General features: G+C 36.5%; 1 protein-coding gene across 1 annotated transcript; it reads left to right on the forward strand.

The window, feature by feature from the left end:
• Positions 1-538: 538 nt before the first annotated feature.
• Positions 539-16,221, forward strand: ADAMDEC1 (ADAM like decysin 1). The gene is given in 13 exon segments (XM_023759116.1): positions 539-626; positions 2,655-2,773; positions 4,797-4,870; positions 5,611-5,689; positions 7,613-7,689; positions 8,782-8,968; positions 9,424-9,486; positions 10,180-10,251; positions 10,543-10,712; positions 11,846-11,927; positions 12,585-12,715; positions 13,463-13,640; positions 16,135-16,221. Coding segments are annotated over 13 exon segments (1,407 nt in total).
• Positions 16,222-16,534: the final 313 nt, after the last annotated feature.

Below are 16,534 nucleotides of genomic sequence, written 5' to 3' on the forward strand. Positions count from 1 at the left end.
ACATGAATTTATAAAAAGCTTGAGGTAGGTATTGTTATCATCATCCCATTTTCACAGAAAAGGAGCCTGAGGGACAGAGAGATTACAGTATGCTAGCTTATAACTTTGCCTGGTACTTGTTTTATCAATTTAGTGTTTTCTGTGCCAGCTTCACAAAATATGTAGAGACTACTGATTTGTTTTCTAAATTTGTAGATCAATTTCTATAAGGTTATAGAAGAACAAGGGTGATGGTTCAGTTAGTTTGACGAGTATGTGAATATGTACATGGGCATAAAAGTCTCAGCTGGTACTTTTCCACTGTTCAGAGGCACTAGGACCAGCAGCTGTCTGGAAGTGATTTTAACAGACGTAACCACAGACATAAACACATCTCATCAACGAGGAACATTCTCATGATCTTGATATTGCAGTTTCTTGGCAATCTCTCAACACTATTAGTAAACGTGTCCTAATCTCATAAGTGAATTTTGAGATTTATTTTTCAATTTGTAATAACAAGTAGGGGAAGATAAATAGCTGGGGAGACCACATCTTCATGCTGTGTGGGACTTCTTAGCTAGCTGCAGTCGCCAACATGTCTTTGGTCCTGCTCTCTGTTCTCTGGTTCATTGTACAAACTGAAGGTAAGTGCTGATATATTGACATTTTATACAAAATTCAAATTATTTAATGCATTTAAAAATACCCTTAAGAAAGTGACATGCTCATAAGACCCAAATATCATTACCATTTGTAGTTTAGTATATTTACTCAATTTACATAAATTGTGCTCATTGTCAAGGTGTTGTGATTGGCAAAATAATTTAATTAGAATGTCTCTGAAATTTTATCTCATTCAATAATCCTACAAGATCTATAATTTGTTTTGTAATAATAGCAGATAATTAACTCCAGACCAGAATTCAAGAATTTTCTAACCATCATCCATGTTATCTTAAATAACATTAATATTTCTACCCTGTTAAAAGACAATCATTTACCTAAATATACAATTTATTCAAATGCTGCACTAAGGTAGATGACAAGGAAGACTCTTAAGTGAAATTAGAGTTGTTAGACATAATTACATTAGTAAGCAAAATTAAAAATTAATTGACCAACTGACCAATTAGTATTAGAGTTGAGACTAGATATTATTAAATTAAAATTCACTCTAATTTTAATTTCAGAACTCTTTCCATAATAGGGTTCATATTCTCTTTTGATAAAGACTTTTAGTAATATATTTATAAATGCTCTTTTCTTCGTGTGTGGTGAATTCTTCTTAGGATAGCATCACAGCAGAACTTGGAGGGTTGATTAGAAGAGATTTTATGACTTACTGCTTCCCTTCAGGTTGTCCACATCGGCCAGGTATAGAATTGCCTAAAGTCACACTGACTGTCAAAATTGAGTGAGAATTTGTCTCTAAGCATTGACACTTATCTGTGAAAATAAAAACATTTAAAAACAAAACTGAGTTTATATGGATAATTGAATGAATAAAGAAAAAAATGGATAAAGGTGTGCCTGCCACCTGTTATTAAATAATTTTATAAAGTTTATGCTATGTGATTTTTATACCAACCTCTACTTTAAGTAAGTAAACTGATAGAAATTGAAGTGACTTTTACAAGATTACTTACAAGGCCATTTAGCTAGGTTTCGAGACCAAATTTTGGCTCCCATATCAGTTATTTTCTTACTATATGCAAGTAAAATAGAAAATTCTCTATCTAATGTCATTCCAAGTAAATCCAGAACATGCAGTTTACATAAAATTTTTCTTCTGGCTCTCTGATGCTTTATAATTGTTCCAACTGAGAATAACAAAAACATTATTTCCTGTGAAATCTAAAGTCTGAGAGTGAATGCTAATGAAAGACTGCAATGGTTTATTGTTGCACTGAGAAATAAAATAACTGTTAGTAGAATGAAGAATTATCTGTCTATGAAATATTTAATTTTTTTCAGGGTAGGGAGTTAGTCAGGTATTGCACCACAGAGAGCAAAATACATAAAAAGGAATACAGAGACCACTGAGACCATTAAAAGAAAAATTCACAATTTTGTAGAGGACAATAGAGAAAGAAGAAACTGGATTACTACAGGAAGAATTCCTGGCTCCTATAAACTGTGTTCTAATCCAAAACCTGCCCTTTCTGAGCATGGTGGTCCAGAGTTTACAGAGTTCACACATATTGGGAGATATCCAAAGCATTGTTCTATCATCATTATGTCTTTCCAGAACCAAGGGTTGGGGGAATGGAGAGCAAAAGGAAAAAACTTTGTTTTCCAAGTTCCAGTAGAAAGAAGAACTTGTTTTTATTTTTTTTATTTTTATTTTTTATATTTTATTGATTTTTCACAGAGAGGAAAAGAGAGAGATAGAGAGTTAGAAACATTGATCAGCTGCCTCCTGCACATCTCCTACTGGGGATATGCCCGCAACCAAGGTACATGCCCTTGACTGGAATCGAACCTGAGACCTTTCAGTCCGCAGGCCGACGCTCTATCCACTGAGCCAAACAGGTTTTGGCAGAAGAACTTGTTTTTAATGTTTATTTTCTTAATGAGAATACGGTTGCCCATGCAATTTTAACAAACCAACCAAGCAAAACCAAAACAAAATCCTTCAATATTTTATATCACTATTATCTCTCTTTCCCTAGCAATAGCCATAAGGCAAATACCTGAATTTGAAGGCTATGAAGTAGTTCATCCGAAAAAACTGCATATTTTACATAAAAGGGAGATACAGAACAACCAAACAGAGACACATGATAAAGAGGTAAGTAATGTAAATGACTGTGGGTTTTACAATTATCTGAAGAGACAATAAAGAGCCTTTTAACTAATAGAAGTGGTGTCATAGTCAACATCTCATGGTTTAATCTTCATCCAGTAGAGAACATGGAATTTCTTAGAATGTTTTTACAATTAAGCAGCAGAAAGGGAGTTAACTGCCTTACTTGATCAGAAAGAATAAAGCTACTTAGGCATTTCTTCAAGTTTCTGGAATGGTGGGGGAGGGAGAGAAAAAAAAGGAGCCCAGGAAAGGCAGCCATTTTTGACAATATTCCTTGCCAAGAGCCTCAAACCCTTTCTCCTACCCTCCTCCTCTTCCTAAATGAATTGCCTTTTCCTTGGCTATTTTGTCTATAATGGAGAACTGAACATTATCTCATTAATAAGATTTTAAAAATGTATTAAGGATATTAACTTATTGACTATTACATTATTGTAAATATTTCTATCAGTTTCTAGTTTTTACTTTATATAACTACTAGAGGCTGGGTGCATGGATTCGTGCACTGGTGGGGTCCCTCTGCCTGGCCTGCACCCTCTTGCAATCTGGGACACCTTGGGGGATGTTGTAGAGCCAGTTTCGGCCCAATCCCCACAGGCCAGGGCGAAGGACCCCACCAGTGCACAGATAGGCCTCTAGTATGCATATAAGATCTTTGGTTAATCTCTTCCTGTCCTCCCCCCTCCCTCGTTCCCTCTGAGATTCATTAGTCTGTTCCATGTTTCTATGCTTGTGGTTTCTGCTCCTGCATTGAGTGTCTGCCCCCTGATGGTCAGTGCATGTCATAGCTACCGGATGGTCAGCTAGTCACTTAGGCTTTTATATATATACATTGGTAGGTTTGGAGTTGATTTTCTTTAGTGTATTTGGCTTTATTTTATCATAATAAAATATGTGCCTTATTATTAACCCATTAGTGATCCATTAGTGACTGCCTATTGTACACAGGGCAAATGCTTAGTCTTTATCTCACATTAGTTTAAACTACAGATTAGTTTAATCTGTAAGTATTATTACCGTGTTATTGTACTTTTTTGAAATCTATCTAAATACACAATTTATATTTACTTTTACATATTATAAAGGCATAAGAGATCTGCTTTTGTCTTAAATGCACTTGCAATTACCCTTCTATATTATATATATTACTAGAGGCCCGGTGCACAAAAATTTGTGCACGGGGGGGGGGGGGCAGGGGGGGTCCCCCAGCCCGACCTGTGCCCTCTCCCAGTCTGGGACCCCTCTGGAGATAATGACCTGCTGGCTTAGGCCTGCTCCCAGGTGGCAGAGGGCACGCCCAATCCCTAGGTGCAGTCCCTGGTCAGGCTCAGATCCTATGGGGATCGCTCAGCGCAGGCCAGCCTGCAACCCCAGCCCCAGTGGGGTCTGGGGTTGCCGCCTGGCCTGCGCCCAGGCTCTCCCACCCTCCGATGCCATGGGGATCCTGGGCGGAGGCCAGCCGGCAACCCTGGCCGCAGTGGGGACTGGGGTTGCCAGCTGGCCTGCGCCCGGGCCCTCCCGCCCTCCAATGCCATGGCGATCCTGGGCGCAGGCCAGCCGGCAACCCCGGCCCCATTGGGGTCCAGGGTTGCCGCTTGGTTGCGCCCCAGCCCTCACGCCTCTGATCGCCACCATTGCTCGGCACAGGCCAGCCGGCAACCCCAGCCCCGGGGTTGGGTTTGCTGCCCGGCTTTCCAATGGCGATCACCGGCTGGGGGGTGGGGAAAGGCGGCCTTTGCCCACCCCCTAGCTCTTGCCTGCAGCCTGGGTTGCCGATCAGCATTCTTCAGTCCTTCCCCTTTCGCCTCCCATCATTGGGCGTATGCAAATTAGCCGCCATCTTTGTTGGCAGTTGATTTGCATAAGGATATGCTGATTAGCCAATGGGAAGGGTAGCGGTAGTACACTAATTACCATTTTTCTCTTTTATTAGTGTAGATTATATTATGTTTATTTTAGCTAGACTCAGAAATATAAATTGATATTATATAATTACATTTTTAAGGAGAAATATGAAGCTGAACTTCAGTATCAGATTATATTAAATGGAGAAGTCATTCTCTACCTACAAAAAACCAAGTAAGTTACTTTTCTAAAAGTTTAATCAGTGATTTGTATTAAGAGGACATGGAAAAATAAATCTCGAGACCTTATTTAGTGTAATTTTAGGTAAAGGACATCAAGTATATTGAGTTTTAGATGTTTTAGATGCATTTGCGCTAATGCTATCTCAGGAATGTTGATGCTTTCCTAGGAAATTACACGCAAAGTCTAAAACAAAGAAAGCTGCTCATATAAATGACTTTGTCCCCTGATTCTTCTTAGAATTTGCAGAAATTTTTTTCTACCCAGGGAAACTTACAACTTTGATATGACTTTCCATTGCTTTTATAAAAAGGTATGCCCCATGTTCATTCAGGGCACACAGCCTTGAGATAGATCCCAGGGCTGGGCCTCCCCCGAGTTCTCTAGCAGTCAGCAAAATCCTCTCAGATTGCAATGGTCCTTTATGAATACTTATGATCCAGCATCTGTTCTTTGTGCAAAGAATCCCCAAATAACTCATTTTTGAACATAAATAATCTGCAGTTAAAAGGCAGCCAAGGCCATTTCTTCCCTTAGATTTAACAGGTAGAGCTAATGCTCTGATTTGCATCAGCAGCAGAGCTCCAATGTTGGAAAAAGATCAGTGGGCCAGAATGTCAACACCTTCTCATTGTGGACATTATTATTGCTTTACTGCCAGAGACCATGTCAGGGATATGAATTAGCCTTTATTACCACAGTGAGCGAATTATGCAACTTTCTACTCTCTACAGGCATCTCCTGGGGCCAGACTACACTGAAACTTACTACTCACCCAGAGGCGAGGAAATCATCACAAGCCCTCAGAACATGGTGGGTTTTGAATGCTTTCTGGGACTCTTTCTGGATCTGCCACTTATGCTGTAAGATGCATAAGTCCAAGAACAACTTAAAAATGCTTGAAGAACTTAAAAGCAAGTTGCTTATCTATCCAACAAGTTAACAGATTTAAAAAGCATAGTCAGCATTTTTAAAAGGTAGGAGTACTAGGCAACTTCCAAGTGCTGCATTTTTTGAAGCAATCAAAAGTCTACTTTTTTCCCTAAACTGCCTTATCAGTAGGTTAAAAATAGTCTCCCCTATAGGTTTTAAAATGTCCTGAAACTATTTACTATTTTCTGATGATACATGCATTTATCTTGAGGTCAACAATGGAATATAAATTATTTCATTAATATACTGTATATCTGGTTAAACCACCACCCTACAAATAATGCCAAGGCCTAGATGTTAGACATAAAGAATCAAGGCCAAAAGAAGAACCGAAAAAGATTACAAAAAGGTTAATCATGGAGTATTACCAGGTTAAGTGACTTTCTCAGAGCCACCCCCATAGCATTTCAAACGTATGTATCTCTAAAAAATACCACAGGTAAGACTTCTGCCACAAAATGTCTCTTTCTTGCCAAAACCGGTTTGGCTCAGTGGATAGAGCGTCAGCCTGCGGACTGAAAGGTCCCAGGTTTGATTCCAGTCAAGGGCATGTACCTGGGTTGCGGGCACATCCCCCGTGGGAGATGTGCAGGAGGCAGCTGGTCGATGTTTCTCTCCCATCGATGTTTCTAACTATCTATCTATCTCCCTTCCTCTTTGTAAAAATTCAATAAAATGTATTTTAAAAAAATGTCTCTTTCTTTCCTACTCACATGGAAACTCTCATCTTGTGGATATCTGTCTGGATTCTTGCTAACACTGACCTCCAAAGAAAGTATCTGATGATTAATTCACATTCACGTGCTGTGGCTGATACTTTCATGTGGTACAAGTCTTATATGAGAAAGTGTTTATGATAACAAGGTTTCTTCCAAAGGAGAAGAAAACACAGATGGAATGTCAACCCCCGAGAAAAGTCAGTTTATTTTTTTATATATTTTTAAAATATATTTTATTGAATTTTTACAGAGAGGAAGGGAGAAGGATAGAGAGTTAGAAACATCAATGAGAGAGAAACATTGATCAGCTGCCTCCTGCACACCCCCTAATGGGGATGTGCCCGTAACCAAGGTACAGGCCCTTGACCGGAATGGAAACCAGGACCCTTCTGTCTCCAGGCCGACGCTCTATCCACTGAGCCAAACCGGTTAGGGCAATTTTTAACAGGAGGTTATTCATTGGCTTTCTTAGATTACTCTACACAAGTGACCCCTATTTTGCTTATATGGATCATCAACCATATCTAAATCTCTAGTTTTAGAGAAATTCTCAGGGATTTTGATGATAGCAAAGAAATTCTATTAATACACCAATTAATACGGTAAATGAGATCAATTATTATGAGGGCTCAGGACAGGTAGTGTGGTGTTTTAAGGACTCTAGAATCCAGAAAAATGTATACCCCATTTTATTGATATGGTATGTACAGTGTCTTAGCAACTTAGCAAAAGGGAGCCAAATTCTCACAAGTTGTGTCTCAACTCTGAGCGTTCTCTGGGAGTGCTGTAGGCCCCAGGCCAGCTGGCTACTTCTCGGATGCAGCGTCCACTGTCAGCAGGAGCCCACTCAGGACTTTTCTTTGGTGCCAAGTAGCATCAGAAAAACACCTCATTCAATACAGTTTCCAGGGTCGGCGGTGGAGCAGTTCATAAAACCTCTGAGTTCCCACTGTGTTTGTTTCTTGGAATTGGTCTGGCCACCGTCACTACTCAAAGACCTTTCCTACATATTCAAGATAACAGCTTCCCCCACAATTGTGATATATTTATTCTTATAGTTAACTTTTTTTCTTTCCAACCTTAGGAACACTGCTACTATACAGGACACATCCTGAATGATAAGAATTCTGTTGCCAGCATTAGTACTTGTAATGGGTTGAGGTGAGAACTACTCCCCAAAATATTAAACATCAACCATCATTTTTTTACACAGATAAATGTCTTCCTGGATATCATGTCTTATACTATATTGGTTAAATGTTTCCATTGATAGCATGCTGAATATATCATCCTTGCAAGCATTTATAATCTGCTGCTCTAGTAAAAGTTAGTCCTAACAATATTTAAACAAGATGCTACACTATGGACCCTGATGATATCTGGATCCATTTTTACATTGAGCAATCCCACTCCCTGAAGACATTCTATTTCATTTTCTTAAAGTCTACTTTGCAATTGTCATGGTGAAACATACTTTTTAAAAAATTGTGTATGTGTGTGTGGTATTTATCCTTATTTAAAAGATAATTCTTATCAATTAGGGAAATTTTGGACAGTAAGAAAACCAAATAAGAAAATAAGCACTATGAAATGTTACCTCTATTATTAACATTTTGTCCCATTTCCAGCTTTTAGTGTATATAGGCAAATATACCTCTTATGTGGCTGAAATATGAAATAAAATACACATAATTGTTCTTCTTACATAGCTCATACCACAACATCAAAGCTTTTTCCCTTGTTATAAGATACTTTCATAAATGAAATCTTAAATTATTATGTAAGCTTTGTAATATTCCATCATATGGATTCAACTCTCTATTTCTGAAAGAATTTTATTACTATAAAGTGGAATTCTTTAAACTACTAGTTCCAAACTGTTCCTCTGGCTAATCTGCTCATCATTCTTTCTCTTCACTGGGGTTCTTGGTATCTATACACTCCTTTAGTTTATTTTATTCTCCACTATTTTTCTAAGACCTGTCAAGGAATATGTGCTAAATGTGTGGACAAATTTTACTTTGGTAGCTTCATCTTACTAATTATTGTTCACAGTTCTCTGAGTAAATAAAACAGGCTCTATTTTAGTACTGAAAATACTGATTAGCTCTTAAATTAGGGAAAAAAAGCCAATAGCCAATGAATCAGTACTGTGTGTGTGAGCTTGGGATGGAGGGAGAGGTGTTAATCCATTCTGGTCAATATGTGTACTGGGGCAGAGAATCCTCAAACATGAGTCTCTATGTTTCACAGGGGATTCTTCACACATCGTGATCAAAGATATATGATCAAGCCTCTGAAAAACACAGACCAAGAAGAACATGTTGTCCTGATACATAACCAGGAGGAGCCAGACCCCGCTAACCACACCTGTGGAGTAAAAAATGTTGGCAGAAAACATGGCCGCATTCGGACCTCTAGGTCACTCCGTAGCCCAGAGGTAAGTGTAGCTTTCCTATGTCATCATTTACTTCGGTTGGCTCAGCAAGGATATGTCACAGACTGTTGTGCTCAGCAATGACTGGTACAGGGAAAACCTATAATTTATTTACTTATTCATCAATTTACTTTTCCTCTGAAGAAAAAATAAACCTCTTTGTAAGCGTTTCAAACTTTTAGGATAAAGATAATTATTAACAATGTTCGCCGAAACTGGTTTGGCTCAGTGGATAGAGCGTCGGCCTGTGGACTGAAAGGTCCCAGGTTCGATTCCGGTCAAGGGCATGTGCCTGGGTTGCGGGCACATCCCCAGTGGGAGATGTGCAGGAGGCGGCTGATCGATGTTTCTCTCTCATCGATGTTTCTGGCTCTCTGTCTCTCTCCCTTCCTCTCTGTAAAAAATCAATAAAATATATTTAAAGAATTATTAACAATGTTCTTTTACTCTTTGTAAAGGAAGAATACTTTCTTCGGGCTGAGAAATACATTGATCTCTTTTTGGTGCTGGATAATGCCTTTGTGAGTATGAAATATGTGTGCTTCTTATCAAGTTAAGCCAACTTTTAAGTTTTCTTATCAGCAAACACAAACATTAAACTATTCGGGCTGAAAATACAGAGCTTGTCCTGATTGTCTTATCTGTTCTACCTGTCTTGCCAACAACAGTTTTTGTTCATCCACCCCTTTAATATCCAAAATAGTCATAAATTAGAAATATTCTTAATACCAGATACCTACAGGAGATCAAGCACAATACTGAAAAAAATTGAATGGGTTATTAAAATATTTTTAAATTCTTACTATATTATGTAAATATAAAGTAGACACAAAATTATACTTTACAAGTTACATTTATATATTCAAAAATACCAGGATCAGTGCTTCTAACTAGTAAGTATTACTTTATAATCAAATTTTAATAATATTGAATTAGTTTAAAACATTTAAATCATTAATTTGTTTTATTCAATGTAAAAATGAAAGAAACTAAAATTTTACATCAATGCCTAATTTTTATCTTACCAAGAAAATCTTACATTTGAAATACAATTTGTTGAAACACAGAATCTTATATAAGGTAGATATGGAATAAATGTACATTTGTTTACATTAAAATGTGTAATTTTTCTTAAAATGTGTACTTCTATATTTCATCAACTTTCTCACTATAGTTTGAGATTTTAATTATACTTTGTATTTTGTATTTTATAGTATAACATGTATAACGGAAATCTAACTTCCATAAGAAGCTTTGTGTTTGATGTGATGAACCTCCTCAATGTGGTAAGATATTTGTCCTGTAAACATGTGATTCCACACTGGGGCCTGGGGCTTCCCTCTGGTTTCGCCAAGTAAGGAGTTGGGAGGGTCACAATGGTTTAAGGTCAGCAGTTTTGAGAACTTTAGCAGATAAAGATAAACATCAAGGTTAAATCATATATATTGTAGCAAAGGCAACTTTGAGAATTTTATTTTCAAAATGAGTTACATTTATCCATCACTTGTGGTCAGCAAAGGATCTAAAACATTAAAGAAATCTCAAAATTTTTATGAAGAAAAATGCTCTTTCCACAGATTTATAACACCATAGACATTCAGGTGGCCTTGGTAGGTATGGAAATCTGGTCTGATGGTGATAAGATAAAGGTGGAACCCAACATAGGCACCACCTTTAACAACTTTTTGAATTGGCATCGTTCTAACTTTGGGAAAATGAAGACCCATGACCATGCTCAGCTACTCAGGTGAGCATACACTGGCCAGGGCCAGGCATAGGTAAGTAGAGCAGGTTTCTTGGCAGAGTTTACTGTTCAGTTACATAACCCCAACCATTTATCAGAGAGCTTGAAGTTCTATCCTTAGCAATTCACTCGTGAAATTATTAGACCTGTGTCAGATCACTAAAATTGATTCTTGGATGTGGGACAAGCATTGTAATTCTAGGGAATAAATTCTACCGATGTCAATAGTTTTTGGAGGCCTCTGGATACATAGAATGGTATCTTTTAGTAGTTCCTATGAAGCATGTATTAATATAACCATGGTTTACTGAGAAATTATCATTAGTTCAGAACTAAAGAACTTATATACTTAAATGCCCATGGACACAGGCAATAAGGTAGTGAAAACCTGGGGGCAGGTAGGAGCTGGGAGGAGATGGGTAAAGGGGGGAAGACAATGGGAGATAACTGTAATACTATCAACAATAAAAAATAGATATTGAAAAATAATTCTATGGAATAGGATAAAAAATAGATATTGAAAAATAAAAACAAAAAGACATATGGCAGCCGCGAATTCCTTGGTTGTTTTTTTTTAAAAAACCAAGCCATTTAATTGTCTTTAAGGTAAACAATACATGGAGCTGGATCCCAAGCCCCAAGAATGCCAGAGCTCAGGTCCCTGTGTCCCGTGGTGTGATATTCTCAACGGAGCTCAGAAGGGTCAGAACTCAGAGGTGTTGGAGGCAGAGCACTTCTGGAATTCACGCATTCCACTTAGCAATTTTGCAAACTGCCAGAAACAGAGCCCAAGAGTCTTTTGAGATGAGGAAAATTCAACTCCTGGTTTTATAGATAAAAGAATGAAGAGTACCAAAAATGTTGTTTACTTTTGTCACACAGTCTGAATCCTGAGCTGTCGTAATCCCAATTCATAGCATCCTATGCTGTAGTTTAGGTACGAGATCAGTCCCTATTCTATGGAATAGGATAAAAAAATAGATATTGAAAAATAATTCTATGGAATAGGATAAGCTTTTCTGGGCCCTAGTAAATACAAAAAGGTAGGATAACAATGGAAATCTAAAACATAACTGACAACAGCTAATGGTTCCAAAGACTCAGATTGTGACCGTGTACCTGTAACTCTCATACAGTGGAATTGCCTTCAACGATCGACGTGCAGGAACGGCAGCCCCGAATTCCTTGTGTTCCCCAACTTCAGTTGCTGTTATTGAGGTTTGTAAACCTATAGTAAAGCTCCCTGTGGTTTTATATCCTCTATGAGGACCAGCATAATGCCTTATATGAAGTTTGTACAATGGGCAATTGCTGAGCCAGTAAATAAAGGTAGAAATAAAACTACTGGTAGACCTTGGCCCTTGGATGACAGAACAGAATATTTCCTTACATTGACTCTCCCAGAAGGCTTACCTCTTCAGTTGGTATTAGGAAGTAAGAGCGGGACAATTAGGAGAGAAAGGGAATCCAGGTATTCTCTGAGGCCTGAAAGTACTGTTGGCCAGAGAGGTCAGACAAGGTGCATGTTGGTGGGATGTGGCCAAGCACTACCGATGTCAATAGTTTTTGGAGGCCTCTGGATACATAGAATGGTATCTTTTAGTAGTTCCTATGAAGCATGTATTAATATAACCATGGTTTACTGAGAAATTATCATTAGTTCAGTAAGTGTTTATTAAGAACTAACTCAATGGTTGATTCACAGGAACCAATCATTTCAAATGTTTACTCACATTTTACAATAACCAATGACAGGAAAAGGAATATAATGACTATTTTTTATTTGTCAAACTATCATTTTATTATTGAACATTGAATCAATTAAGAATTAACTGGATCAACAAAGAAGTAACAGATATTTGCATGTCTTCCTAGGCTAAGAAAAAGAATAACGTGGCTCTTGTAGCCGTGATGTCACATGAGCTGGGTCATGCCCTTGGTATGCCTGATGTTCCATATAACACGAAGTGTCCGTCTGGGAGTTGTGTGATGAATGAATATCTGAGGTGAGACATATGTTTCTTAAATCTTAAAGAATTCAGATGTAGTCTCTATAATTGGATGGGCCTATTTTGTGTGTGTGTGTATGTTGTTTTTTTTACAAAGGGCTGTGCATCCCATTAATTCACCCTCAAGCCTCTTGATGCACAAGTTTTACCAGCTATTAAGGCTCATTATTTAAGATTTTCAAATATACCAAGATAGAGAATAAGTATGGTGACTATGTTATTTTAACTTTAAATAATATATTTCCAAAAATATGTATCTAATTAAGATGATTACAATTATCTTCATCACCAATCAATCAATCCATTTTTTTTCTGTTATTAATTACCTTCTGGTACCAGATGCTTGCAAGGACTTGGGATTTAAAAAAAATGAATAAAACTAACTCTTGAACATAGAACGTGGAAGTCTGCAATTACTTCCTTCCATTAGGTTATTGTTATCACTGACTTCTCAGCACTCAGTGGCTAAATAAGCCAAAGATAACAAATGGTGAAGCTCCTGCCAATTAGTACAGTACTGAATCCAGGCTGGAATTTAAATTACTCTAGCGCAATAACTGAGGATCAGTTTTCCAACCAGCATAGCAGCATGCTCTGTCACCTTCCGCATGTAACACAGCGCAGGCCTAAACAGATACTAAATTTGGAGTTTCCACTGAGCTGGTAATAGTTTCAGACAAGTCACGTTCCCACGTTCATGTGTCACAATATATCATGGTATCTCTGATTGTTTTCTGCTTACAGTTCAAAATTCCCAAAGGATTTCAGTACATTGAGCCGTTCACATTTTGAAAGATACATGTTATCTCAAAAACCAAAGTGCCTGCTGCAAGCACCAATTCCTAAAAATATAATAACAAAACCAGTGTGTGGGAACAAGCTTCTGGAAGTAGGGGAAGCATGCGATTGTGGCTCTCCTAAGGTATGGAAATGTCCATGGTTTCAAAAACTTATTATAGAGTGATTGTGGCATACCTGTTTTCTTCCCTTTTCCTTTTCTAAAAAAAAAAAAAATGGGCTTTATGGAAATTTTTTTCTAAAGACAAGTTTGGAATGACAGAATGACAGTAAAAAGAAGGTTTGCACTGACTTTAGGCATCTTTTGAAAAGCATTTCAAAAGCCAGTATGACGTTCAATGACTCTTTAGAGGTAACTCATTAACTATAATATATCACTTAGAAGCTTAGTCACTAACAGATTGATCATCTGTTGACCAATCACAATTCCTCCCCATGGAGAGAGTTGGCTTTCTCTCATCCAGCCAATGTGTAAAACAGGAAGTGAATAAAATGGAGAAAAAGAAAAGAGAACAAACTTGTAAAAAATGGATTATTAGCATTGAATGTCTAAGATAATTGCTCTAAGTCTGCTAATGTCTGTAAAATCTGATCCCTTTGAGGCATCAGTGTACTCTGGGGAATGTTTGGTAGAATGTTTGCTAGCATCCCATGTGAGGTTTTTAAAAGAGAGCATTCTGGTGGTGTTTTTTTGGTTGTTGTTGTGGTTTTTTTTTTTTGGTTTTTTTTTTTTGTTTCTTTCTTTCTTTCTTTTTTTTTTTTTAGCAATCTTTCACTTTTAAGACTAAAAAAATGAGTTAATATTTGAAGAGATTTTCCATGTGTCAGCCTACATAATGCTTTCATAGATACATCACCGCCTTTATTACTCACAACAAGCCTATTAATCACAGCAAACCTACTAACTAGGTTTTGCTGTGATCCCAAATTAGAGAAGAAGCAGTGAGGCTCAGAAAAGCTGAGTAACTAATTCCAAGGATACAAAACTAATGATTAGCCCATTGCAATGCAAGATTTACCCATACTTTATATAGTACCCTTAGTGAATAATCCAGTTTCCCATGATCCAATGTGCCATTTGTTTTTTTATATATACATAGTTAAGTGCTTTCTAGGTTTTAAAGGTAATCATTCTATCTGCCTAAATATCATACCACAAGCATCATGCTATTTTTATGATTGTAACATACAATGCATTTTAATATCTTGTACAGTAACTCTCTTCATATCTATCATCTCTCTATCATCTATCCATACAGAATTTGCATAGCAAGTCTTTAATGTTAGTTTTTCCATATTACTCTTGGTATTCTTTTTGTCAGTTTGCCCACAAATACAGCTCAGATTCAGATTGAAATGCATTAAATTCATATTTCACTCTAAAGGCCACTGGCATTTTCACAATATTAAGTATTGTCTTAAAAGACAATTTGCCTGGAAAGTTCCTCAGAAAAAGTTATATATAAAGATCTCCATGTAATTCTGGCACATTTTGAAGGTTTATTCTAAAGTATTTTCTTTTTTGTTGTTGTTGTTATTAGTATGTGTAAAGTTTTTTTAAATTTTTGGTTCTAATTTATTATGACTTTTTATGTTATTTGATTATTATATTAGACAGTTATCTTAGTGACTTACCCAATATTTTTAGAGTTGAACGTATGTTTTTTTCCAGGTCAAGAATTTTATGACATACAAATAGTGAAAATGTGATTTACACTACCCAATTATTGCACTTTTATATCTTTTTCTTGTCTCATAACATTTACCACCATTTCCATATAAATATAGACTATAAATAATCCTTGTCTTATTCTTTATTTTATTGGATATATTTGTTATATATCAGATAGATTTTCTTCATCATGATGACACATAATTCTGTTCACGGTTTTTTTTTATATGTTTAAATAATGCAATAATGGTTACTGAATTTTTACCAACTAATTTTTGCCATCTATCACAATAACAGTTGTTTTCTTTCTAAGTCTCTTAATGTGATTAATTATGTTACTCTATTCTGTGCAGTTAAGACACCCTTGCATTTGGTGGGGAAAAAAAACTACATAGTTGTGATTGAGAGTTATTATATTAATAAAATGATGCTTAACTAATGTTTTATTCAAGTTTTTTTGGATTTATATCCATAAATGAGAATAACACGCATGTGTGTATGTGTGTGTGTGAATTAATTACCAGCTCTCATTATCAGAATTATTCAATCTTGGTAAAACAAATTGAAGATTTAAAATATTTTTCTCTATTTTCAGTTTTTATAGCATAGAAATATTCTCCCTTGAAGTTTTAAATTAATTTACATGATATCACCTAGGACACATTTATTTGGGGGTGATTCTTGAATAATTTAATCTTTGTCCTTTTAAGAGCTAGTTTCTATTACTCTTAAATTTTTTGTAATTTTTAATTTTTTAAAATCTTTATTGTTGAAAGTGTCCCCTTTTCCTCCCATTGACTCCTACTAGACCGACCCATTACCCCAGGCCTTTACCACTTGTATAGCAGAATAATTTAGTTTAAAAAGTGAAATGTTATTGCCACCCTGTGCCAGAATCTTACAGAGAAAAATGCTGAGCCCACTTTCCATTGTGTGTGCTTTAAAGGAATGTACCAATCCTTCCTGTGAGGCCATGACCTGCACATTGAAACCTGCCACTGACGCTGATGATGGGGAAGAGACTCTGATGTAAGACCTTTATTTTCTTTCTTTGTTGTCAAATATTTTCTCACTTTTATTTTGTATTTAAGAAAGATGTGACACTGAGTTCTATAACATATTAAAACAGAATTTTTTACAGTTAAAAATGACAGCATCAAGAAGGATTTTAAAATAAGCCATCATTATGAACAAAAACTAACATACTGTTGAGAAAATGGCTACTTTGTCATCTGTGAGATTAGGACTGCTGAAATATGTGCTAAAAATTGTTTACATTTCTGTTAGGCAGTGATGAGTTTAATGTTAGCTGAGGTAAGAGAAGAAAAATTCATTTTATTTTATTT

The sequence above is a fragment of the Myotis lucifugus genome, unplaced genomic scaffold (assembly GCF_000147115.1).
Source record: "Myotis lucifugus unplaced genomic scaffold, Myoluc2.0 scaffold_148, whole genome shotgun sequence".
NCBI lineage: Eukaryota > Metazoa > Chordata > Mammalia > Chiroptera > Vespertilionidae > Myotis > Myotis lucifugus.